The 27,844-nt window shown below is 33.5% G+C and overlaps 1 protein-coding gene across 1 annotated transcript in view; it reads left to right on the top strand.

The window, feature by feature from the left end:
• The first annotated feature begins 6,479 nt into the window (after positions 1–6,479).
• LOC150108482 (uncharacterized) overlaps positions 6,480–27,844 on the top strand; it is a 69,800-nt gene continuing 48,435 nt past the window's right edge. The window contains exons 1-6 of the mRNA XM_090415890.1: positions 6,480–6,742; positions 10,189–10,294; positions 20,585–20,669; positions 21,119–21,324; positions 23,968–24,190; positions 27,181–27,392. Coding sequence (XP_090272016.1) covers positions 6,557–6,742; positions 10,189–10,294; positions 20,585–20,669; positions 21,119–21,324; positions 23,968–24,190; positions 27,181–27,392 — 1,018 coding nt within the window. The 5' untranslated portion in view covers positions 6,480–6,556. The remainder of the gene's footprint in view (positions 6,743–10,188; positions 10,295–20,584; positions 20,670–21,118; positions 21,325–23,967; positions 24,191–27,180; positions 27,393–27,844) is intronic.

Below are 27,844 nucleotides of genomic sequence, written 5' to 3'. Positions count from 1 at the left end.
GAAATTCCACTCGACCGAGAAGTCCTCAGTGGGTGATGGATAGTGATAAGATAAAGTTTGAAAATGTTTGGAATTTCACTGGGGGCCCTCATCTGTCAGGGACATCACGTGGTTGTTTGGTTCACTTTAACAATTGTGGGTGATGTATAGAAATAAGGAATCGTGACGTTTTGTGTTTGGAAATTTCTGGGGAACATATGTCTCTCTGTGATATCACATGGTGTTTTGGTTTGCCTATCGAATTGTGGGTGATGTTTTTGAGATAAGATATCTTGGAATTTTCCCAGGGTGACACACACATCCGTCATTGTCATCAAGTTTTGTTTTTGGTTGTATGTAAAATTCATTCGTTTTACATAGTTCAAAACAAGTTGAACTATGTAAAAACGATAGTTCAACTTGTTTTAAAATGTCACATAGAGAAAAATCACATGAATTACACATAAACACCAGTGTCAAAAACATACAATATGAACATCAGCGCAAATGCGAAATCAGAAGAAGAATAAGAAAACAAAATGCTGTCTTTTTCACTTTATTTAATTTCTGTATGTTTGATTCAGTAAATACAGTTTGTTAATAATATTATAGTCAAATAAAAGGTAAAATATAAATTAATAAAATATATATTACAGAGCTAATATTCATGTGAAATAATAAGAAGAAACTATTTATTTGTTGTACTGGCAAAAGAAGTTTCTAAAAGAAAACGCTATGGCAAATTCAAAACCTTGTTTATTTCATAACAATTACTTAGAATTATTAATGCTAAAGAAAAAATAAATGAAAAAAATAAATTTCAGTTACAGAAATTTGTTAAGAGCACAAGGAATGGAAGGTAAAATTAATAGTCAATATTGGTTAAAAAAATAAATATAAGCATTAATTTACTACAGCATTAATATCCCATTGGAATGAAGAGATCCAACCTAAACACACGATTTCTCACCTATGTACAACAAAATTGGTGACCGGATAAGAGAGACATCTTTAAGATATGACTTAATGAGAAATCTACACTGTTGGAAAATAAATTCACATACATTTTATTTATTTATTAATTTTGCTCAGTTATTCTGTTAGAATATGTAGTTAAACTGAATTTTAAAAATAAAATACAGAAAATAACCAATCAATTTGAAAAAAAAAACCACTTCACTTGTCAGAATTCCATTCTCTAACAGCACTCGGAATTCGAAACAGGAAATAAAACTTACCCTAAACAAAACAGCACGTAGACTTTCCCACCAAGCTTGGGAAAGCATAGCATGAGCAACTGTGGGAAGGAATTAATACAGAACCAATCGGATAGTAATCTAAAATAAGTAGTCAACTAGCATTTCTGGTTATTTACAGAAATATTTTTCAACTCCTATCTTTTGTGTGTTTTTGTGATGTGAATATATGTTAGTCCCAGTAACCTAGTAATGAAAAAGTCAACTGCATTTTCAGACTCGTGTTTTTGTTCTGTGCTGTGAATATATGTTAAAAATCAACAATTTGGAATATTCAGAAAATCTAGATAGTACTAAGATGTTCCCATTCTGGAAAGAAATGTAAGTTATTTTTTTTTAACTTAAACATAACAATTGATAATTGTAATTTCAATAATCACTGCTTGTATGTTTTGGTAAGCGTAATTCTAATACCGAATAGTTTTTTTTTTGCATAAGAATAATCATAAGGTACATAATAGAGTATCAAAATGGATACATTAGCAACATTTCATGTCTAGTGTGTGTGTGTGTGTGTGTGTGTGTGTGTGTGTGTGTGTGTGTGTGTGTGTGTGTGTGTGTGTGTGTGTGTGTGTGTGTGTGTGTGTGCGTGCGTGTGTGTGTGCGCGCGCGTGTGTGTGTGTGCGTGCGTGCGTGCGTGCGTGCGTGCGTGCTGCCGCCATCACGACTCTACTCTAATAATTCCAACCCTTTAACAGGAAAAAATACCCCGTATTGGAAAATTAGTACACCCATCTATAGACAACCAAAATCAAAACTTGATGACAATGACAGATGTGTGTGTCACCCTGGGAAAATTCCAAGATATCTTATCTCAAAAACATCGCCCACAATTCCATAGGCAAACCAAAACACCATGTGATATCACAGAGAGACATATGTTCCCCAGAAATTTCCAAACACAAAACATCACGATTTCTTATCTCTAAACACATCCACAATTTTATAAGCGAACCAAACACACCAGGTGATGTCCCTGACAGATGAGGGCCCCCGCCAGCGAAATTCCAAACATTGCCAAACTTTATCTTATCACCATCCATCACCCATAATATCATATGCAAATCATTTACTTATCTACAACTCATAACAATACACTGACACTGACATCGCTTCCCCTTTCATCCTGCCCCTATTTGTTTTGTAGTATCCCACCAATCACGACATGAATGCTTATCCACTAATATCTTCCTCTTCCATTCAAAACAATAACGTCACTATTTACAACTAACAATTATGTCACTTATTTACAACTAACAAATAACGTCACTTATATTCATCTGATAACAACACATCCATGTTACGATTCCTTTTCTTATCTTTATCTAGTCAGAAGTGTCCCACTAATCACGACACGATTCCTTATCCACTAATATATCTTCCTTTCCATTCAAAACAATAACGTCACTTATTAACAACTAACAAATTACGTCACTTATTGACAACAACAAATGACATCACTTATTTACATCTGAAAACAACACCCACCCACGATACGATTCCTTATCTTATCTTGATCCTGATCTGGTCAGAAGTGCACCACCAATTACGACACGAATCCTTATCTCTACCATCATCCATAATTCCATACGCGAACCAAAACATAAGAACTGAAGCCATTGACACATATGCCGCCAGGGAAATTCCAAACATTCCAAACACATGACGTCACACACAATGTCGTCATCTTCTTATCAACCAATCACGTCACGATTCCTTATCTTATCTTGAACTTGATCTGGTTCAAAGCGCCTACCATACTACTGTCCTCCACTGTTGGTCGCAATACTTGATCACACGGTATGTCAAATGATGTACGTAGTCGATGATTTTTTAATGAGAAAAAATGAGAAAGATGCTATTCCAGAGATCTCATACGCTTTTTAGATAATTTGAGTCGTTAAAAATAGGTAAATGCTACAGGAGAATATATTGAAAATAAGCATGTCCCAATAGATAAGTTATATTTCCAGAAAATCCTGTATAATAATATTGTGCAGTTGAATAAAGAAAATAATATATAATAGCTAACATTTTACTGATCAAAAGACTTTTAGTATTTGTGATCTAAACGTATTCCTAATTAAAAGCGAAAAAAATGTTTCGAATAAATATGAGCAGTTAAAAAGATCATTTAAGAAGCAAACTAAAACCAATTTATTAGAATTAGCTTTCAGTGATTCAATAGGGATTTCCCTTGTCTTTCAGAAAATTGAAAAGGTTCCTCTAGCAGTCAGTTAGAATCGAATCTGTAATAATAGTCTTTAGAGAATATATACAGCAATCCCTCGATTAGTGCACCTAATGCGTTCTTTAAAACAGGCGTATTAATGGAAAACGCACTAATTGAGTATAATAACCTATGTAAAAAATATAATTCGTTCCTCAAATTTATTTTTTTACCCTTGATATTTTTTATAAAATAATTAGGGTATGTCTCAGGGCCTAGTTAAAGGAAAACTATGAGCTGAAAGACAATAAAACATTCAATATATAAATCTATTATTCTGGAAGGCATTCTGTTTCTTTTTTTTTCATACAACTGCTTCTTCTGCAAATTTTCCTACTTCTCTCTTCACAAGGGTCAGTCTCTAAGCATTGCTACTTAAAAGTGTGTCGTTTGCACGAAAAATATTTTAAATTTGTTTCTGTGAAAAATCTTTGGTCTTGTCAGTGATTAAATTTTCTTCATATTCTTCAGGATCTTCCCGCTGTGCATTTAAATTTAGCAGGTCGGAATCACTCAGTTTCTCAAAATGAGATTTAATTAACTTAGATGCGTTCGAAAAGCATCTAAAATCATTTGCACAATGTGGAAGAATGTGCTTCCAAATGGCTCGCATATAGCTAGCAGTAATTTCATTCGACTTTGCGACTTTATAACCAGACTGAGATTTCTCTGATTTAGTCAGAAAAGTCTTGGAAGGCATTGGCTTCCAAAAAAAAAAAAAAAGGCCAGTTTCATCGACATTAAATATTTGTTGGTCACAATAGCCCCCTTCTTATACAATTTTCTTCAAATCTCTGGATAATTTGCGGCCGCCTCCTTATCGGCACTTGCAGCTTCGCCTGTGATTAGAACATTATGTAGGCTATTTCTCAAACCACCCAGCATAACGTGGAATTCTTCTTTGCCATCATTGATAGTCTTTTCTTTCAAGGTTGTAAACAGACTTAATGCTTTTGATTTAATAAGGTCAGTTCTTAGCAGGATCCGGTTTTTGGTTACAATCTTCGATCCGTGCACAAAGAAGTCTCTCTAATTCAATCATTATAATACTTTGTATTCAGCAGCTTTGCTTAAAATTGCTCTTATAGTTGATTCACCCAGTTTTGTGTTCTTGTTTTATCTTTGCTCTGGACTCGCCTTGTTCACTTTCTTTATTCTTTCAAGTTTTCCTGCCAATGAGATTACTTTTCGAATCATTGTCACACTTTCACTTTTTTGCTCATTAATTCTTTTACTCAAGATGAAAGGTTGTGAAAATACTTTAAAATTTAAAAAAAAATGTAAGGAAAATAATTGCAAAGGAGGTACGAGATATGATCAGGAAAATGCTATAATTAGCAGACGACATAAATTATGGCGGTAAAAATTTGGAACATAGTATGTATAGCGTACATGGAAGTAGTGTAGTATGCCATTAAAAATGACTTTATAAAATGTTTTAAATCATTAACTAAATTATTTCATTCTGGTGAGTAATTTTTAAAAATAGTTAGCCATAAAAATGTATAGATTAGAAAAAATTTTAAAACAGTAACATTTATTTTTAAGATGTATATAAGCGCACTAATCGAATTTGGGTATCGAAAAAAAAAAATGACGCACTAATCGAAAACGCACTAATCGGATTAATCGAGGGATTACTGTGTGTGTGTTATATATATATATATATAGGAATTAATCGTTCTCATTCTTCCGTTCTAATTTCAACAGCAGCGAATCAACGGGAAAAAATATTGCTGTCATAACAATGTTCAGTATCGTACTACAGATTTTAAATTAGATGCTAATTGGTTCGAATCCCTTCTAGGACGTGAAGGAGCTTTATAAGCATTTTTTTGATGGTGAATATCCGGTCTCTTACAGAAGTGGAGGGATTCTATATCCTGCAGAATAGAGCAAACCAGCTAGAAGAATACACGGAATTTACGGAGAGAGACAGGAATTGGTCTTACAGCTTTAATTACATTGGCCGTAATTTCAAAAACACCACAGCCGCAATCCACTCTAATTTTATCTTGAAAGTTATGAAGCATTCGTGACCTTTTAAGTTTTCTTGAATGATGATAGAATTTGTTCCTTTAGTTACAAAGGGAATATATTTCACTTGGGATGATCAAATGAAAATTGTTAAGTCCTTCCATATAAGACCATTTCTGTTGACTGTGAGGATGAAAAAGGAAGAATTAGATGTACGCCTAAGTTTAATTGATAGACAATTTACACTTTTTAAGATAATACACCAGAACTTTTGATTTATTATTCATTACAAGATTAATTTATAAAATTATTCCAAGCATTAGGGCAATAACCGCTACCAAAAAAAAAATTCAAAGAATTTCAAATCGATCCAAAGATAAATAAATAGAGAATAAAATAACACGTTTTTTTTTAAAAAAGAGGAAATTTTTTTCACTAGTTGTGTAAAACCTGTCCAACAAGTAATTCCCCGTTGTCGACCTTCAGCTTCATCTATCAAAGAAGCCAGTGAAATATGGGGAATGTAATACGAAAAGGGGGTAGAGAACCACCGCCATTGAATGTTTTTGCCTTCACCTATTAAAGAATTTCAGGTGGAGCTGAAACAGTGCACCTGTCATCAGTCTGACATTTCCCATTCTTGAAAAAAAAAAAAAAAATAGGGGAAAAAGCAGTGAGTGGTCTGGCGCGTTTTTTACAAGCCGTTAAGAAATGTCTGGCAATTTAAAGACAACAGTTCGGTGTGGCAATTAATTTATGCTCATCGATCTGTTTTATCGTGCGGGTGGCTCTCCTGAATTCTATTCTCTTAAAGCAGCAGTTCAAACATTAGGGAGTAGAAGGGTAATCTTGATGAGTCACACATTTAACATGCAGTATTAGGTAATGCTTTTCCACGCTGTTGGTTCTGCACATGCGTTTCTAAGACCGCTATACAGGCGGACCCAGTTATCTATACAATTGGCACAAACCTTCATTGTGATACTTTTGCGGCTTCCGTTGGTGTTTCTCCAGGGTCGTGTCATGCCATGCATTTATCTGTTTTTTTCATTATAACGTCAATAAATAACCTAGATCTGCTTTGCTTGCTTCACTTAAACAGCTGATTTGGGAGATGAAGACGACACACTTTTCCACTATCTTCTTGTGCACCATCAGCGCGTTTTTGTTTCATTCAGCTTGCTTCGCATCACCAAAGGCGAAAGGTTACCAAGATATATCTACTAGCAATGATACAGAAAGTATTAACTTTCCCACCTTTAATAAGCAGAAGGACCTAGTTGCCAAGATTGGGTGTGAGGTAAGTTTTTTCTTTCTTTCTTTTTTCCTCCCATAAATACCTACAAAACGTTTCTCGTAGTGTAAATTGATTCATACAGAAATGCATTTTTTCCCATTTTTTAAATTTTTTTTATTTATTCATGTTTTTATTTTTATTTTATTTTATTTATTTTTCATGATAGCTCTGAACAATAAAATAACTTACAATTGATATTCAAACATATATGACAAAATAAATAAGCTCTCTAAAGATTTACTTGAGAGTTTAGGAATATTAAACATACCGAAGCTAATAATAGTCATATACAAAACAGCAGGCTACGATTTATATTATTTTATATTTTTTCCATTATCAAAATCAATATTGTTATATAGAAGTGTAGTAGATAATGAGAGAAAGAAAAGAATCGTGTAGCAGAAATGAAACATACGCCAGAAACAGTAAGTTGGAGAAAATTGGAGGGGGAATGGGGAAACATGTTGAAAGAACTAAACTAGACACATAATGATAAAAAAAAATAATAATAAAATAAGAAATAAATAGAAAGATCATCTAAAACAGATATCGCAAGTCTTCCATTTGAAACAACAAAAAGGAAAATAATAAATTCTGGATCATAGGAAATAAGCAAAGGAGATAAACTGGTTGGATCAGGGTCAGTTGGATAAAGATACAGTGGCACTCCGCCTGGCCTAACATGGCAGGAAGAAAAAGAAGAAGACGTGGAACGAAAACAACTATTATATTTATTATTTTTTATTATTTAGTTATTATTTAGTTATTATTTAGCGTTTCTTACTATATAATTTTATGGAGTGGGAGTTTTGTTTATATTAGAGCAAGAGAGAGAGAGTAAAACTATGATGTGAGGTAAGTGTATTAGGTATGTAAATTATGTGTTTATGGCCAGTTGCATGTTCTGTAAAAAGAAAAATTCAAGATTCACACAAGTAAAACCGTCTTCCATCTCTATCCACATGAGACTTGACTCACCTTCAGTTTTAAACATTCATTTTCGTAATAGGAATTTGTAACAAGGAACATCAGGAAAACTTGATCTCTCAAAGCAGTACTTCCCAAACTTCTGGATGTCAGGGCCCCGTTTGGAAAAATTAAAATATTTCACGGCACCCCTCGAAAAAAATCATAATATAGACATATTATTATAATATTTATTGTATTTATATTCAATACAAAACGTACACCGAGAATATTGCAAATCAAATGCAATCACTGCGAGAATTCCCAGATTTTCAGGTACGTCACTGCAATTATTTCACCCTTTCTAAGGATGTGAAACGAGTTTCACTTTTACACTCATAAAGCAGGAAATTGAAAATAATCGGAAGTATTGCAGAAAATTCTTAAGTAAAAGTAACTAGGCAACATAACAGGTTGATTAATGTTTACTGTTCAGTAACAAGAACAGGAACTCAAAACCTGTTCTAAGTTTCTGTAGTGTTTTTTCCCTCCCAATTATGAGTAATTAGTAAGGAACTTTTCTGACGTATCACGAGTCATTATAGGATGATTTATATACAAAAATGACTAAACAGTGAACTGTAGTTGGAATTTTTGAGAAATAAAAAATGAAAATGAAATTTTAAACAAATTCGGGCGCATGATATAAGATTTAATGCTGTTTCTCACTTTCACAATCGATTATACAAGCTCAGGTTAATGTTCTAACTTACTCTGAGTGAAGTATACTTTCTCCCAAAGCTTATGATGCTTTTTTTAAGCGATATACCATTTTGAAGTGTGATGCTCTATACGTTACTTCCCTTCTTATATTCTATGTATTTAATATTGCTTTACTTTTTTGATATTGGATCTTAGCATTCTCCTCAAGTATCACAACTACTCAATCTACAAATAATGATATCCCAAAAGATATATACTTCATTATCAGAAAAGATCGTAAAAAAATCTTTTTTAAAATCATTAATTTAGTAAAGATAAAGTATTGACCTTCTATCTTCTTCTTCTTATTCTCTCTTCCATCATCTGTGTGGATGATGAGGCCGAACGAACCCTCTCCACTTCTGTCTGTCCCTGGATAGTCCGACAATTTTGTCCAGTTTGGTGTCGCTTGTTGTGATTTGACCTTCTATAAGTTCCCTAAAAATAGTTCGTAACTCATTTCTCATCAATTTCCTCCCTCTCTTTTTCACAGACATTAATTTTCTACAAGTATTTTATGTTCGCTGTTAATCAGAATTAAATTGTAATTCTTCCGTGCTTTTATAAATCTTAAAACACATGCAGTAGATATTCAACAGCCGTCCACAGAATAGTTATTTTCCTTTTTGTTCATTTCTTCTACTACTCTTTTTCACCTTTTGTATTTCCTAAAGAGCAAAAATCTTCAGGTCTTCAGATCTTCAAGCTTAACATTCTGCCCATCCACAGTGTTAATGTACTATAGGTTGGACATATTTTACTGTATGGGATTTTCGATATTTGAAGCATTTCATTTTTTCTAGGAAATTTACACGGTTGCTTTCGTGTTGGCACACGTGGTCATTTATTGGTTGACATCAAACAACTGCTTAATTTCCTACGAAAAAAAAAAAAAATTAACTTCTATAAACTTGAAACCAAAAGTGCTCTCACAAGGCAAAACAACACTTATTTGTTCACCACATTTAAAGTATATTTAGGAATTAATGACACCCAAAGAAAAGGAAAGAAACAATTAAATATAAATAATTTTGTTTTGTTGTTCAGTTATTTCATAACGACGTCTTTAGCACTGCTTTATCAAAAGAAAAGAGGGAAAAAATATTAGAAAAAATACACACACGAGAGTAACATGTACCATACAAATATTTTTATTTCTTTCCATGTGACCGTATTTTAACCTATTTTGATGACAGTGAAGTTTAATCAAATTACGAAACGCGCGAGTGATATTTGAAGGATCAAATATCACTCACGCGTTTCGTAATTTGATTATTGTACTTTGTGCAAATATGGTTTTCAGAGCCTAAGTCTACCATGGCATTATTTTCTTTAAATATGGTACAAACAAAGTTATGTCCATATCATATTTAGGGAAAATAGAACATTTAGTAAAAGAGCCATTACACAAGATCAGTATAATCAGATTATGAAAATTTTGGTGGCATTTTCGTAATAGGAATTTGAAACAAGGAATTTCAGGAAAACTTGTTTGGAAAACATCCCCGTTTGGAAAAACGGAGCCCTGACATCCAGAAGTACTTTTTGATATTCCTTATCGTTATGTGAACTAGGATTATTGTGTCTTATGAGCTCTCTTTTTCAAAAACGTTTGATGTGTATAGATTGTCAAGGACTTTATTGACATCACTTGTGATTTTGGGGAGTGTAGGGTGATCAAGTATTTATTCGAAAACTAATTACAAGCTATCGTTTACTAATAAAAGTAAAGAAAATAATTTAAATATAAATGTCATAATTTGCTATTCATTTTTTTGTAGCCAAAAGAAAGTCGAAGGTTCCGGTACGAGAGTGAAAGCAACCTCTGGGGAGAAGTGGATGGAAAGATAACAATATCAGCTAATGTCTTGGTGCACTGTGTTGGCGGTGAGTTTGAAGAGAATATTGTAATGATTGAATTTTAAATTTCATTTTTGTGAAATTTCAGTTAATCCATGTAACATAGTTAAAAGTCTGGAGGGGAGACAAGAGATCTTCCCCTCTGGCAAGCTAATCATTACTCACGGAACACTGTTGATCACTTATCAAAAATCATTAATACTCTCCTGAAGCTGGAGAAGGCTGATAGTGAGAATATTACAGTGCGATCACTCATGATCGGATATAATTACGACCTTCTTATTATATATATATATATATATATATATATATATATATATATATATATATATATATATACAGGGTGTTCGGGATAAATTTGACAGTTTCGTAAGGAAAAAGAAAATCTTCTTTGTATCTATTAAATTTAATGAATTGACAAAAAAACATTACAGGCAGAGTTAATTACAATACTATCAACAAGATTTACTCAAAATAACCACCATTAGCATCGATCACAGCTTCAATTCTGCTTCGGAACCTCGAACAAGCTGATGCTACAGTCTCCCTGGGAAGGGCCGCAAAAACTGTTTTAATTTTATCCATTAACTGGGCTTTTGTATTACTGGAAGTGCGATTGGTGTCTTTTTCAACTGCGCACCATATAAAATAATCCATGGGGTTAAGGTCTGGGGAGTTTGGAGGCCAAACATTTGGACTGGTGAAGTCGTAGAAATTTTCAGACAACCATTTTTGACTTTTCCCAGAGGTGTGGCAAGGGGCCGAATCCTGCTGCCATACATACGGCCTACCATTGGCTACCCTTGTTATCCAGGGCTTGACTACAGTTAGCAACTCCACGAACAAAGCCCGAATTCCAATGCCAGGGTTCTTCAACATCTGTTCCTGCAGATTTGCGAGGAATTCTGCTGTACGAACGCAATCAGATCGTCTGCTAGGGATCTTTCTTCTTGCTACATCCTCGTAGTCACCATTGCAAGTCTCTAGTTCATGCCTGATTGTTTTTACTGTATTCAGGGAGCATTGGGCAGCAGTCGTAATATCCTTATTTTGATGGCGGGCACGAATCATCATGATACAAGTTATTCTCTTCCATGATTCAGGTGGGTTCCAGCTATCCATCCTTTCTGACATCTTGTATATGAATGAAGAAGGGTCCAAACTTTTAAATGAAGAGAAGTGTGTGTTAATACATGTAACTTACGGAAAAATATAATTAATTATAAATATGTCAAATTTATCCCGAACACCCTGTATATATATATATATATATATATATATATATATATAGTCACTCAGCTACTCAACTACATCTGAAGATCCCTCTTCCCCCAGAGCCTTCATCTCTTTTCCTTACATCAGCTCTCTTTCACCAAAACTGGCAAAAATTGTCAAGAAGTTTAACTTCAGTAACCCCTTCGTTCAATACTTAGTAAACCTAAAGAGAAACATCTTCCAACTCAGTTTCCTGGAGTGTACAAGATTTTAGGTGATTGTGGAAAGGCATACTAAATCCATCCTTCTACGTTTGGGAGAACACCGTAGCGATATCTCCTATAACAGGACTAGAGCCAGCGCTCTCTCTAGCCACGTTCTCTTTTCAGTTAACTCAGACGAATGCCGCCAACATATTGTGAACTGGACTCAAACTTCTAACATCCATGTGTGCTATAATGAGCTCGAGAGAAAGATTGTCGAATCTAGAAAAATTTCTCTAGATTCTTCCCATATCAAAAACAGCCTAAGTTTCAATCTCTCTGATGCACACGTTGCTTCTGTTCAGTATTGGCTTGCTCGCGACAGCGCGTAGTATACGTTTATTTGGAACTCCAGCTCGTGTTTGTTTTCAAACACGCTACTGTCTTTTTGTACTTGTTCTGTTAATGCAATTTTAAGTCTGTAATTCTTTATATATTTCTTTGATTGTGATACCTGAAGATGTTGATCAATTCAACGAAACTAGTAAACTAGTAATATCTTTTCAAATATACCATGTCATTTCTTTATCCCTCGGTATCAGTCATTAAAACTTTTTAATAATATTTCCCACCGAGTAAAAATGAATTATGATAATATATATTTTATAAGCTAGGTTTTAACACTTTTTTTCTAGCTTATAAAATTGCTTGGAATCTTTAACATATATTATACCCAAGTTAAAAAACTTTCTACCTCTTACTCTCATCCGGAGATTTTTATTTAATAAGGTCAAAGCACCTTGTGGCAATTTGTTTGGTAAAATTTATAAGCTCTGCATTACTTCACCCTTGGCATTTTTTATGGTCTGGCTCCCACTGATGAGACCACAATAAAGGTCGAAACCGGCCTGAGTAGTGGCCCTTGCCCTAATGCATAGCATCATACATCTCCGCAAGGGGATGTGTTTTGCATTAGGGGAAAATACTAAGGAAAGTGATCGGTTCTTACTCCACCTTTACCACGGGTTGCTTCAGACTTGCACTACGTGCAGGCGCAAACTTGACTTACTTGTCTGTTTGCTTACTTGGAAAAAAGGATTAAAACCTAGCATAAAATTGCTTGGTATTTTTAACACACACACATATATATATATATATATATATACACTATATAAATATATATATTTACATAGTAATTGACTCGGTTTAATGGCATGGTTATAATTATTAACTGACTTAAACACTGAGAAAAAATATAAGAGATATAATAAGGTTTCACTACTAGTTTCATCGGAAAGCCGACTTCATCAGGTGAATACAGTACTAGGGAGTAAACAACATCTTAAAAATATATTATACTTTAACAAACACAGAGTTTAGAACAAGTAGTAGTTGTGTTTGAAATCGAGTTCGAGCGTTAGTTTTGGCGTGAAGCACTTTGGTGTGAATGATATCACGAGCACGCCAAAACTGGATTAGAGCTCTATGTGAATCGGGTAGGCTGTAACTGATATTGCTGTTTAGATGGGCAGGGTCGAGAGCTATTTCTTTGGATTCCAAGATACGGTTTTATAAATCAGCAGAGCATTTATGGACGTTTGAAGTTAAGTTCCAGTCTATTCGATGTTGTCATCCTTCAACATTGGTATTGGCCGAGAATTAAACGAAATTGAAAACGTGGCTGGATAGGGCACTAGCACGGGTTCTGTTGTAAGAAATGTCAAATTGATGTTCTTCTAGGCGGAGAGAGATGGACTTTCCTGTCTGGCCATAATATGGCTTGCCTCAACTGCAAATAATTTTGTATACTCCTGGGAACCGAAGAAGGTTGTGTTTTACTTTTGGTTGACTGAGGCGAGATCGGAGTTTTGGTAAGGTGGAGAAATATGTTTTAACATTCAATTTCGTCAGGATTTTCGCCAGTTTTTAGGAGAAAGAGAACTTATATACGGTAAGGAGATGTAGGCTGTTGGGTTTGAGTTATCTTCATTACTTTGTTGATTACGTACGCTAAGACAATTATAGATACTTTTAGGAGAATAACCGATATTTAAGAAAGTCCTTTTGAGGTAACTAAGTTGATGTTGAAGTTCCTCTTCTTCTGACAACAAGGATCTCGCCCGATGAGCTAGTGTGGAAATAATTCCTAATTTTTGAGGGGATAGTGGTTAGACGAAGCATGCAGGTATCTACCGATGTGTGTTGGCTTCCTAAAGATAGAAATCTTGAGACCATCAGTTGTTCTAGTAAGTTTTATATCTAGAAAAGCCAGAACACCATTAACTTCTGGTTTTGATGTGAAGTTTATATTTTGATGAAAATTCCTTAAATGATCCAAAGAGGTTTGTAAGTTTTCCGGGCTGTGCTCCCAAATTAGGAAAAACAAAACATCTAAAGATTAAACAAGAATTTTGTTGAATATATGAATAAATACCGACTGAAAATTATCGTGGAATAAGCCTTCTCCATAGTGATTACTAAATATAAGGCCGTATTCATGGGTGTGCAAACTGTGCAGTGGCACAATGCCCCGCAAAGCGCAAAAAATTGAAAAAAGAAAATCAATTAATTTTTTTAAATTATTATATAAATTAATATTGAAATTATTATATAAAAATGTTATTATATAGAAAAATATATGTATATAATTTTACAACCAACTATTGTTGTTATAGTAAGCGAAATAAGATCGTAGCGCTAGAGCGGTAGTATTTGAAACTGCTCTAAGATATATAACAATATCGTACAACATAGTGTTAATTAAATAGGGAAAAGTGCATTTTAAAACAGGTGTTTTTAATAATTTTAAGGAGTTTTTTGATTTTAGTTTATGATTTTATGAACACGTAAGTATATACACGTACCGCCATGGCAATTTTTTTATGTGACATTACTTGCAAAACATCTTAAAAAATATATTTTGTAAACTGGTTTTAGGTTATCTGACATCAGAGTTTTTCTCCAATAGCAGTTTTCCATCTACATTAGATTTATTTATTTTCTAATATTGTCTATTTTAGATATATTTTATTTATCAGGTAAGTAATTTTGTTTTAATTTATTAACTTATTTTATAATTAAATCTATCGTATTTAATTCTAGAGTATGATTAGTCCTGAGAGAGATTATTATGGAAGAAAATAGCCAAGTGGGCATGAAAAACGAAAGCGAAAACAAGAAAAAGAAGCGGCTGCGGAACGTTAAAGAAATTCACTGTTTAAATTTATGAAGTTGAACTCATATATTTGTATATATCAGTTGATAACGGGAGTTCTGAAATAACTACAAACAGTTCTTCGGCTTCATCATTAATTAATAATGAGAGTTCTGAAATACTCAAAGGAAGCGGAGAACATGACGCGTTTGGTCAAACAATAAGTATTGAAGATCCTAAAACTGAGACACCAGAGGAAGGTGAACTATTTACTATTGACGATCCAGCAACATGGCCCAAAATTTTGAACTAACACAAATTGTACAACTTGGTCCACCGTATCCTCCGCTTGAAAATGATATTCCAAAAGATGACAACAAGAGGCGTTTTTCCACAGCTCACTATGTTAGGACAATTGCAAACGGAGAGAAGCAAAACAGAAGATGGCTTGTATATTCAAACTCTTCAAACTCTATTTTTTGTTTTTGTTGCAAATTAGTTTCTTCTGATGATAATTTTTTATCTAATAATGGCTTTTCTGACTGGCGACATGTAAGTGAAAGATTAAAGTTGCACGAATGAAATCCAGTGCGCATGAAATGCATGTATTCATGGACACAAATGGAATGTAATTTAAAAAATCACAATACAATTGATCAGGCAAATCAAAATGTCATAAAATTTGAAGCAGAACAGTTAAGAAATGTTTTAAGACGAATAGTAGCAATTCTTTATTAATCCGAACATAATTTAGCTTTTAGAGGTAATTTTGATACTTTGTACACAACCATAATGGTAATTTTTTGGAATTATAGAATTAATTGCAGAATTTGATCCACTTTTAAAAGATCGTTTAATGTGATGTTCGGAAAACAAAATTATAGGTTAGAAACAAAATTCGTATCTATCGCCCATTGTGCAAAATGAATCAATTGTTAATACGGGAACCAAAATCCAACAAAATATTGTAAATATGATACGACAGGCGAAGTACTATTCAATAATTCTCGATTGTACTCCTGATGTTAGTCATCAGGAGCAAATTTCAGTAATTTTTAGATTTTTACATATATTTGAAGCAGATATTGAAATTCGTGAACACTTTTTGACGTTTTTAACAACTAATGACACTACTAGTAAAGGTATATATGAAAATATAAAATCACTTTTGAATAAATTAATCTTAAATTGTCAGATTGTAGAGGGCAAGGGTATGATGACGGAGCGAATATGAAAGGAGTATATAAGGGAGTCCGTGCTTACATTTTAAATGAAAACGAAAAGGCATTTTATACTCCTTGCGCCTGTCATAATTTAAATTTGATTTTAGGGGATGTCGCAAAATCATCAATTAAGCAATAATTTTTTTAATGTCATACAAAAAATATATACATTATTTGCTGCCTCAACTTCACGTTGGAACATATTAAAGAAATTTGTTAAACAATTAACTCCAAAACCATTATGTGATACAAGATGGGAATGTAGAACAGAATCTTAGAGCTGTACGTTTTCAAATTCCAGAATTTTTAAATGCACTAAAAGAATTATTTAAAACTGTATCAGATAATACTATCAAAGTAGAAGTGGTTTCAATATATGAACAAATAGATTCATTTGAGTTTATACTAAGCCTTGTAAATTGGTATGATCTTTTGTCAAAAGTTAATTTAGTAAGTAAAGTATTACAAAATGCAACTAAGCATATTAAAGAGTTAGTACAGTACTTTGAAGAGCAGAGAATACTAGGATTTGATAGCTGTTTTGAGATTGCTAAAGAACTGTCAAATCTATTAGAAATAGAAATTAAATTTAAAGAAAGTCGAGTACGTCGAAGAAAAGTATTTTTTGATTATGAAACGCCTGATGAATCACACATAGGTGATAACAAAGATAATTTTAGGAGAAATTTCTTTTTTGTAATTTTAGATATTACTCTACAATCTATCAAAAAAAAATTGAATTGTATGAAATTCACGAAAAATCATTTGGATTTCTTTATGATATGAAAATTAATAAGAAAAATTATGAATTAAATGAATTAAAATTTTGTTGCAACCATTAATATTTTAAAATTCATAATTGCAAATAATTTGTCGGATATTTATCCAAATATTACTACGACATTTAAAATATTATTGACTAGTCCAGTTACGGTCGTATCAGCAGAAAGGTCATTTTTCAAATTAAAATTAATAAAAACCTATTTGCAATCTTCTATGTCTCAAGAACGTTTGTCGTCCCTGGCAATAATATCTATAGAGCATGAAATTGCAAAAAAATTTGAATTTTGATAGCGTTATAAATGATTTTATTGATAACCGCATTAGGTTAAATAAATTCAATATATTAAGATTTCTTTTAAATCTTATAAGTTGTTATACATATATTTCATTCTTTATGCTAAAAATGGATATTTTATTCATATTTTTATATTATTATTTATATTATTAAATAAATCATTGTTCTGGCTTATTTATAATAAAATAATATATCATGTACATAAACATCTTTATTTTTTAACTAATTTTTTTGCCTTTATTTAAATTGATGCTAAAGAGCATACGTGTTTATTTATGTGCATAAGTATTTTTCATGTTTGATTTAATTAATTAATTAATTAACAAGATATTCTTCCACTTAAAATTTCCATAAATGTTGCTAACTTTCAGGGGCCCCGCTTTTCCATTTCGCACAGGGCCGCCCAAAATGTAGAAACGGGCCTGACTAAATACAGTATATACAAAAATTATAGAAAACAAACTAGAAAGAGTCATAAGTGATAAGTGAGGAACAAAATGGAGAAACAATTTCTTTTCTTTGAAACTACTAAATGAACAGCACAAAGAATTCATTAAACCAACACTTAAGGCATTCATAGATTATGTATAAGCCTTTGGCTGTGTGTAAAGAGATTAACTTTTAGAAACACTTGCTGACGATGAAGCCCCAAACTAAATAATAGTGGCAATTTACAATCCTTATTGATATGACTTACCAACAGCCAAACTAGGCACTGTAATATCCCACTGAAAACAGTAAATCAATGCCTTGCCCGTCTTTGGAGAGTGACATTTCATGGAAACACCTCATAACAAATTGATAACCATCTTATGCAGATGATCAGGTACTCGTAGCCAATAATGAAGATGAATTAGAAGATTCTCTGCACTATTTAGAGCTTATTGCAGAAAAAATTAATATAGAAATATTAACCGTAAAATCCAAGATTACGAAAGTAAAATATGTATCGAAAATACATATTTTACTTGCCAATTCGAAGTAAAATATGTATCGAAAATACTATTCTTGAATAAGTAGTGTTTTAACTACTTACTCAAGCAATTAATAAGTTTTTAATTCCTCAAAAATAATGAAGTGTATGAAAATTAAATCATACTGGATATTAGCACGATCAGTACTTACCAATAGAAGTGAAGCCTGAACCATCAGAAAACAAAATGAATAAACGGCTTATATCAGTTCAAGTGCAATGAAAATTGCAGGATATACTCATAATCAGGGGCGGCTCGTGCATAGGCACTAAGGAACTGCAATACCCCCAATTTTTCTCGATATTTAAATATATTTATTCATTTATTTATATTTGCTTGTAATATTTAATTTTTTCATCAACAATCCTATACAATTCTCTTATTTTGTATAAAAAATAATAAAAATCCATCTTGTAACACTTAGGAGGGCGAAGGATGCTAGCAGCAATGTGTTTACCATAGTGTCATATTGCTACGCGCGCAAGCATATGCACGTTTAGTGAGATGCGAGCTTTTAGCGTGATGCGGCACTGTCCGTCGCGCAGTTCCACTGTTGTTTAGATTCAGTTTGCATCAGTAGTAGAGTGTTCGTAGTGCTTATCGTGTTTACTCCGTCTCTTTAAATATTTGGACATTACAATTAAAGGATTTAATTGCAATGTCCAAAAATTGCAAATCCATTCTTTTAATGACAATTAAAGGAATAGATTTTATTTTTAAGTAATTTTGAATTATACCAAACTGTATACTTTTATCGATAATAAACAATATTTTTTCATGTTTAATTTTTTTTTTTAAAACTTTTACCATAATTTTGATATTTTATCCAAATGCGTATACACTGTACTTACAGTGTGTATGTATATTTCGAAAGTTGCAGCACCCCCACGATTTCAAGCCACAAGCCGCCACTTGCCATAATATATGTTACTGAACGAGATTAAGAAGCATCCGTAGCTCAATCAGTATAAACGAATCCCTTTGGTTGAAAAGACATGGGTTCGATTCCTGTCAGTAATGTGACGAACCTTTATCTGGTCTCTTTCGACTAAAGGTGAGTTAGCCGGTCTCATGCGATGGTAGGATTTTTTTTTTCACCCGGAAATTCAAATTTTTCGTCCCCCAGAACAGGCATACCGGCCCCGTGAACACACATGGATTACAGTCATGAATACGTCCCACTCCATTGCCTGTCCCGAGCCCGGATAAAATAGTGGGGTTGGGGGAAAGCGATGGTGAACTACCCTGTAAAAATCTGACCAGGAATACTTTGTGGGCAATGCCTAAAAAGTTACCTATTTTCCCTTTCAGTCGGAAAACTGAAAGGGAAAATCAGTCAGTCAGACGATTCAGTCAGAGATTAAAAAAAATATATGATGAATGCACTAAATACAGTATGATGCTTATATATAGTGTATAGTACAGTATATAGACAACAACAGTTACAGCTTGTAAACAGAATATGCAAGACCAGGATACATCGACAGCTTCTTCGATACATCTCTTGGAGTAAGAAGCAGGCCAAGAGAATTACAGCCTGTTAGAGTCTCAAGAACAGACCACTAGGACTATTACTTGACAGGATGATGATGATACCGATGTAGTGGTCATAATTGTACATACGAGGATAATTGAAGCCTTTACGAAGTTTTTTTGTTGTTGTTATTTTACATTTGACTTATCGTAGTATTAGGTACATTTCAGAAAATACAAATGAATGATTTTAATTCATAATGTGTTTTTTCGTTATTTTTAAGGTTAAATTTACTGCACTGGCTGTTACATCTTCTATGCATGTCATTTCTTCTGCCCATGTCCACAGAGAAAGAACGAAATGTGCCAATATTTTGCGATCTCAGAACATCAGGTGATATTAATCAGTAGATGACCTCTGTCTCGTATATGGGGAGACTTGCTTGTCACGTAGATAAATATGGACGGAAATCAAACATTTCCGCACGACAATTAGCGATGCGGAAATGTTTGACTGCATAGAACGAATACAGGTGACGCTAACATTTACTTTTTTTTTTTAATTTTTATTTATTTATTTTGACAACTAAAGAATTGTTCTGGTAGATTTACTGCCTGTAGAGCTCACTTATCAATATCGAATCATATCACAACACATTTCCTTCTTGTCTGATGCCGTCCAAAAAAGAAACGTCCACATTTGCTGCAGGGTTGCTGCCTCGGAGAAGTGACATTAAATATCACTTTGTTCGAAACATTTAACGTTCCTGTGGTAGGAGCGTGGATAAGAGAGATATCATTGCTGAATTTTGTAACGGCCAGTGAAGCTTTGTCGAAAAAAAACAAAGAAAGTATTTTTGTTTTGTCCGACATGTCTGAATCTTTTTTCAACCTAAATGCAAAACAATCCATAACATTGATTTATTTGTGAGAATGAAAAATATGCTGATTTATTTTATTTCTTTTTTATTTGAAAAATATGCATGCTGTTCATTAGATGACAGCGGTGGAAAATATGGGAATGAAGCCTTAAAGTTTCTTGTCGAAATCTTGAACATTCATGCTGATCTTGGAAAAAGCAGGTGAATAAATAAATTACTAAAAGCAATTTTCTTCTTGTATTTTCTTAGCTTTTAATTCTATTTTGTTCTCGAGTTCTGCACATTATTTCCATAAATACATATGGAAATAATGTGCAGAACAATGACTGTTCAAAGAATTGCTTTGAGCAGTCTTTGTGTCCCGTATATTAATGAAAAACTTAGGAAAAAAGTTGTTAAAATTAAAAACGGTTTTTACGAACATTATGTTTAGAATTTAAATTAATATTTTATGACATATTCGTTAATTTTAGTTATGTTATTTTTTAATAAGTTAAATAAATTCAAGAAAAATCTTTAAATCATAAACCTCTTTAAAAAAAAAAAAGAATAGATAGTCTACCAAGATGGTCATTGGATTCATAATAAAAGAATAAACATCACATTTATTAATTTTCCACTGACATCAAGGTGTTTTGTTTTCTATAAAGGACTGTCAGGGAAGCTGCGACGCCAACTTTACGTTTTAAACGAGGTGCTGCTGCTGAATTTTTCAGAAACTCGTGGCAGAAAGTGAAAGACTTTTTTAATAAAGTATTTGGAAAAAAAGAAAAAGAGAAACCAGAGAGTAGAAGTGGAGGAAATAAAGGGAGAAATGGCGCAGAGGATGGGAAGGATTCTCACGAAAAAGAAGAAGGTAAGAAGACATTTATTATTATCATTAGTAGTAGTAGTAGTCAGTGGCGTAGCTACGGGGAATGGTCCGACCCTGGCGGCAGTTTGAACCTTTTTGAACTTTTGAAGTTAATTCTAAAATACAGTCTGGAGAACGCAGTTCCAAATATTGTAATACTACTGCGAATTTTCTTCACAATTGCTGTAAGTGTTGCTAGTTGTGAGAGGAGTTTTTCTAAATAAAATTGATTAAGAATTACCTACATTAACTAAGATGAAAAGCCAAACGGCTATTTTTCTGGCGAGGTTGATAAGTAAAGGGGATAAAAATCCTTTATTGTTTTTCAGCCAGTATGCGAAACTCTAAGATCGAAAACTACGATCTAAACGTTTCATGCCGACGAACTGTCGGCAGATTCAAGCGTAAGTGACCACTTGGTAGTGCCACACCAAGGCAACTCGATGCAAAGGTGGAGCAAGATCCCTCACTATTCTTGATATTTTCTCATAATGTAAAAACACAAGCTCCTAGGAGATGTAGCACTGCTTTACATTATGAGGAGAGGTCACTACCCAGACCGGTTTCAACCTTTTTTGAGGTCTCATCAGTGAGCAGCTAGACCTAAATGATATCAAAGTTTAAGTGAAAAGAACTTACATACCTTCGCTATACGAATGCCAGAAAGTGGTCACTTACCCTTGGATCCGCCAAGTGGTCACTTACGCTTGGATCCGCCGACAGTTCGTCGGTATGAAACGTTTAGATCGTAGTTTTCGATCTTAGAGTTTCGCATACTGGCTGAAAAACAATAAGGGATTTTTATCCCCTTTACTTATCAACCTCGCCAGAAAAAATAGCCGTTTGGCTTTTCATCTTAGTTATAATATGTTATAATATAATACAGTGGCACACCTTTCTGGCATTCGTATAGTGAAGGTATGTAAGTTCTTTTCACTTAAACTTTGATATCATCTAGGTCTAGCTGCTCACTGATGAGACCTCAAAAAAGGTTGAAACCGGTCTGGGTAGTGACCTCTCCTCATAATGTAAAGCAGTGCTACATCTCCTAGGAGCTTGTGTTTTTACATTATGAGAAAATATCAGGAATAGTGAGGGAGCTTGCTCCACCTTTGCATCGAGTTGCCTTGGTGTGGCACTACCAAGTGGTCACTTACGCTTGGATCCGCCGACAGTTCGTCGGCATAAAACGTTTAGATCGTAGTTTTCGATCTTAGAGTTTCGCATACTGGCTGAAAAACAATAAGGGATTTTTATTCCCTTTACTTAATTACCTACATTACTATGAAATAACCTCGCCAATATCATTGACGATTTTGCTAACAGAAAAGTAAGAAAAATAACATTTTAGAATGTTAAAATTAAAGTTTTACTTCAAAAATAAATGTTTTAATTTATTTCCCTATACGTCGTTTTGACTTTTTGTAGTATTTTTGGTGTGTATTGAGAGGGGCGGCAAACTCAGGGACCACCTCTCGCGGAAAAAGCTCTAGCTATATCAGTGATGGTAGTAGTAGTAGTAGTAAATAGTTAGCTGTTAAGAGCCAGCGCCAGAGGATTCATCGGACTCCCTATCTTCGTATTCAAATATGAATAAATTTATTTTAAAAAATTAAAACATCACTTTTCGTACGCAAATACACATTGACTGTAGAGTTTCAATAATGTAAATGAAAACCCAAACTATCTTTAACGTATAAACTATTACTATACTTTGATGGCAGTATTTTCGTTAAGAGGCTTAAGGAAACTTTTTGTACTTATAGCCAGAGCCGGCGGAAGCGGGCATTCAGAGCATGCGGTACATGCGGGCGTCGCTACGAAGGGGGCACCGCCACCGGGAAGACGCCCCCTTCCTGCCTGCAGAACCACACACGCCCGGATCGTTACAGGGGCGCTTAGATAGAAATTGCATGCGGGCGCCAAAGACGCTAGTGCGGCTTCTGCTTATAGCGTTCAAATATACCTATTATTAAGCGGCAATTACATCTTTTAAAATAATTAATTCATATCTCTGTGAGTCAACTAGATAATAAGTGTCGAATTATTCATTTATGTTAGTGAGGTCTAAAATTTGTCCTTCCATAAAGGCTGGTATCTCGTAAGTTTTAACCTTGCTGACTTCCCTCTCGTTGCTCATGGCTCCAACATATGAAATCATTCTTTATAATTATGGTTTATATTCTATAAACGTTTTCTACTGCGTGACTAAAGCTCCGTGTAACTAGGCATAATTTGTAGGCTTTCCCATAGTCTTAAATTTAATTCAATTGACGAGAATGCCGTTCAAAAACTTCAGAAATTAGAAACGAACTTTTAAATACTGTTAGAAAAATATGCACATCATTCATCAATCTAATTATCGTACCAAATTTAATTAATAATAAATGAATAAATATATCGAAATTTATTTTGAAAAATATATTTATGCGTGTAACGTTCTAATTTGCTTTTCAAAATGACAGCTGCTTAGCTAGTTGCCTACGTTACACGTTTCCATTGGTTCCTTGAAGCATTCTGTCCACCATTACTTCTTGGAAACTGCATTCCAGCAAATGCAATTTTAGAAATTAAGCTTTAAATATTTTTTGTTTTCTTTATATTTTTTTAAATTATTATTATTATTATTTTTTTTTTAATCTATAGGTGTGTACACGTACGACAGCTTATATTCTACACCATTCGAGTTCGTGCAGTTGGCTAATGGGTCGATTCCAGAAATTCGCTTCGCCTATAACGATACGGATGAAAAAGTTCGGAATTTCAAACGCCATCTGACGGACGCTTTTGTCACTAACCTGGATAATAGAAACCAGTCTGTCACAGAGATTTCTCCTTTAGGAAAGCACAAGACACATTACGCTTATAAGTGAGGATATGTAATAATTAATTTTTATATTTAATCAAGTTCGCTTTCATTATGGTACTGTTTTAATGAATAATTAGTTTTTCTAATGTGTTTCAACATAGTGTGCGTTATTAGCATAATATGCTGGAAAAAAAAAATCTGCAATACATCGAGTTTCCTGATAGCTGCATGATATTGTATTGTTTATTATTATTATTATTATTATTATTATTATTATTATTATTTTAATGTGGATTCCACGTGCTAAAGTCGATAGCTTTCATCCATCTGTACGTGCGGGCTAAGAGTTAAAGATTAAATAAATGGCGGATAATGAAGGTTGGTCGATTGGTAGAGCCTCTGCTACTAGTGGCTCAGTTAAGTAAGTTTGACCGCGGTTAGTAGTTGGAGGGATCCAATCGTTCAATGCTGTTGGCACACTCTCCCTCGATGAGTCTTTGGACTCCCTGGAGGTGTCAAATAATAATAATAATTCCACTTTTTGGGCACATAAATTGGAAAATTAAGTAGTAGGTGAGTCGGTTGACGTATATGTAGCAAAGTAGAATGCCCTCCCGCGATGAGTTTGGAGGTGTCACGATGCCCTCCTGCGATGAGCCTTTGAACTCCTTGGAAGGTGTCACGTTGTAATAATAACATCAGAGTCTACGGTGGGATTCGAACTTACAGCCTACTGGTTGAAGACGGGAAACTTTATCTACTCCGTCAATCAGGTTGCAGCTATTCGAATATTAACGAGATATCATGCATAACATCCGTTATGCAGATATTGGGCATATTATGCGGATGCAATATTATACAGATATCATGAAATTCAAAACCTTTCTAGTTGAACATGATAAATAATTTAAGACAATCAGATATTTCAAAATCACCTCTGAAAATTATTTATATGCCACTGATGGGTTGTTGTGGTTAATTTTATCAGATAAATTTTAAAAAAATATTTTAAAAAATGAACATTAAGGTAGTAAAGAATCATTATTAGACGCAACTGACAATGGTGACAGACGTGAACAATAATTTTTTTTATTGCTAGTTTTTTCAAGCAAAGTACAAATAACCATTTGTTTCTTCATGTTTAGATATATTGCACACTTAAAAAAGTTACCATCATTTATTTCATTTTATTTTTATCTTCCTTTTCTTTCTTTTATTTAAAGTGTGTTCACAAAATGCATAAACACCTAAAAACCATTTTGTTCATCCGTCAGGACATAAGTAATTCTGTCACTCTTGACTGTTCGGAATTTATTTAAATTTGGTATTCGGAAGCCTTGCAAAATTTGTTAAGCCATTCGAATTTTGTACATTCAGACTATACTGTATATAAGTGCACAAAGGAGAGAAAGGTGTCAAAATTATATATTGCAATAACCTCCCTTCTGTTGGATATAAATTATTAAATATTTCTTATTATTATGATGATAAATAGTTATGATGCACACAAGACAATGTGAATGTGGTTCAGATGTCGTTTGAATCGGATCAAAATCGACCGTAGAACTTCCATTATTACAGACAATAACACGAGATCGCAGCACTTGTCTGCCGTACTCTCAGTCCTGAAAAGCTTTGATTTATTGGTAAGTTCGGTCTTACTGTCAGTAAATGCTTGAAGGATGATGACTGGCTGCCCACTACTCTTCAGAAAGTTAATTAGGGCTAAAGAATCCTGCCTACTCTCTTTGTTGAATGAAATGCATTAGAATTATTTAAAAAAATATTTATTTGATTCACTTTTATCGGTAAAATGATTCGAACTGTTGTTAATAATTGCACACTAGCTAGATGAAATTTAATAAAATTTGGTATTTCGTTTTACCCATTCAAACGAAATTCCATGTTTTAGAGTGCACAAAAAAAAAAAAAAAACCGTATAATACGTGTTGTAAACGCTCTACAACTTGGATTAAAAAATACGCGTTTCGGGAGGGTAAATCTTCAAACACCGTCCGAGACCTGTTAACTCTCTTTAACAGTCATTATGGTAACTTTGATAAAAATTCGTATACTGAACTCAGGTCTTTTTGGCTAAATGGTTTCATCGAAACCAACTTAGGGAGGTTTCGATGAAACTTAGGCTGTTCTTATCCTCCTATTTTTGAAAAAGTTGGAAGTTTAGTAATACCTAAGAATTCAAATTTTAAATGTAAATATTTCATTAGTGGTTACATAGCAAACACTGGTATTAAAATTATTGGGGGATTATCCTTAAATTATGTGACACTTTTAAGGAAGGAATGTGTCAGAATATTATTTTAAAAAAATAATTGAAATAGAAGACAGTTTGCGATAGAAGAGAGAGAGAGGAAGAGAGGACCCTGCAATAATGAATTTGACTATTGATTATTTAAATATGGTCGCATTTCTCAAATTTTAAAAGCAGATATAGTTTCAGAATGTGGTGGCATGGAGATTCCTAAATATGAAATAAACTTGCTACTCATTTACAGTGAATGGGCATTTCAGAATATTTCTGCTTTTCTAGTAGCAATCTTTCCTTTTTATTTTTAATGGATTAACATTTTAGTTGGAATATTATTACCCTTCTTGAGTTGTCATGTGGTCTCTTGTACATAATCGAACTGGAAGAACTTCCAGCCTTCGTCTAAAAGAGCATGAATATATATTCGACAATACTGAGAAACAGGACATATCATTGAAAAAACAAATTAAATTAAAAGAAATCAAATATATATATATATATATATATATATATATATGGGCATTTTAATGGAAAAGTAGTTATTTATTTATTTTTATTTTTTAAATGTGATGCATTTGTGAATGTGGGGAAGAGACATCACAGTCATACAAAGTATGACAATCAAAGAAAGAACGTAATAAAGGAAAGAGAAAGTGAACTGAAACTCCTCTAAAACTACGGCGATGATTCTTATTTAAAAAATTACTCTTGAATCAAAATTCATGTTCACTGTTTTGTTGAATTTTAAATCTACAGATATTTATTTATTTTTCATTAACAGACATGAAGGAGCGAGCGATACTTCTTCTTTGGCATCGTACACGAATTACATGCCAGAATTTAACAGCCGTTTACTAGTAAGTCGCCATGTGACCAATAAGGATGTCATTTTTCTAGCGCCTGTAGGTCAGGCAGCAATGAACAACAGAGAACACTTGGATTTGAATGCTCAACAGATACAGGAATTTCACAATGGGCAAATGACCAGCGCAGGTGAGTCAATTCCTTGTTTCATTGCAAATGTGATAAAATGGTGTGAAACAATTCAGTACTTTTATGCCATTTTGGAATAAATTTCGATTGGAGTTACAGATTTAAAGTCTTCTTTTCAGCCATTTTCAGTCCATTGCTGGACGGAGGCCTCCTCCAGCTCTTTCGATCCTTCTATGTTGTTGGCTATAGTTGACCATTTTTTTCAACAAATTTTGACAGTTCATCGTCCCATCTTCTTTTAGGACGCCCTCGGCCTCGTTTCTCTTCTTTTGGAATCCACTTTGTTAGTATGGTGGTCCATCGCTCGTCTTCTCTTCTCTTCTGGATAGATGTCCGACCCATTTCCATTTTAGTCGCATATGGTGAAGAATGTTGTCATTGAGTCTGACTTCTTATCCAGGTGTTTCGCTTCTTATCTTTTAATGTGATGCCTAGCATCAGCCTTTCCATTT

This window comes from Typopeltis vanoorti, chromosome 3 (genome assembly GCF_054136105.1).
Source record: "Typopeltis vanoorti isolate ZY-2024b chromosome 3, IOZ_Tvanoo_1.0, whole genome shotgun sequence".
NCBI lineage: Eukaryota > Metazoa > Arthropoda > Arachnida > Uropygi > Thelyphonidae > Typopeltis > Typopeltis vanoorti.
Note: the sequence above shows the minus strand (reverse complement) of the source record. Positions and strands in the feature narration are given on the sequence as shown.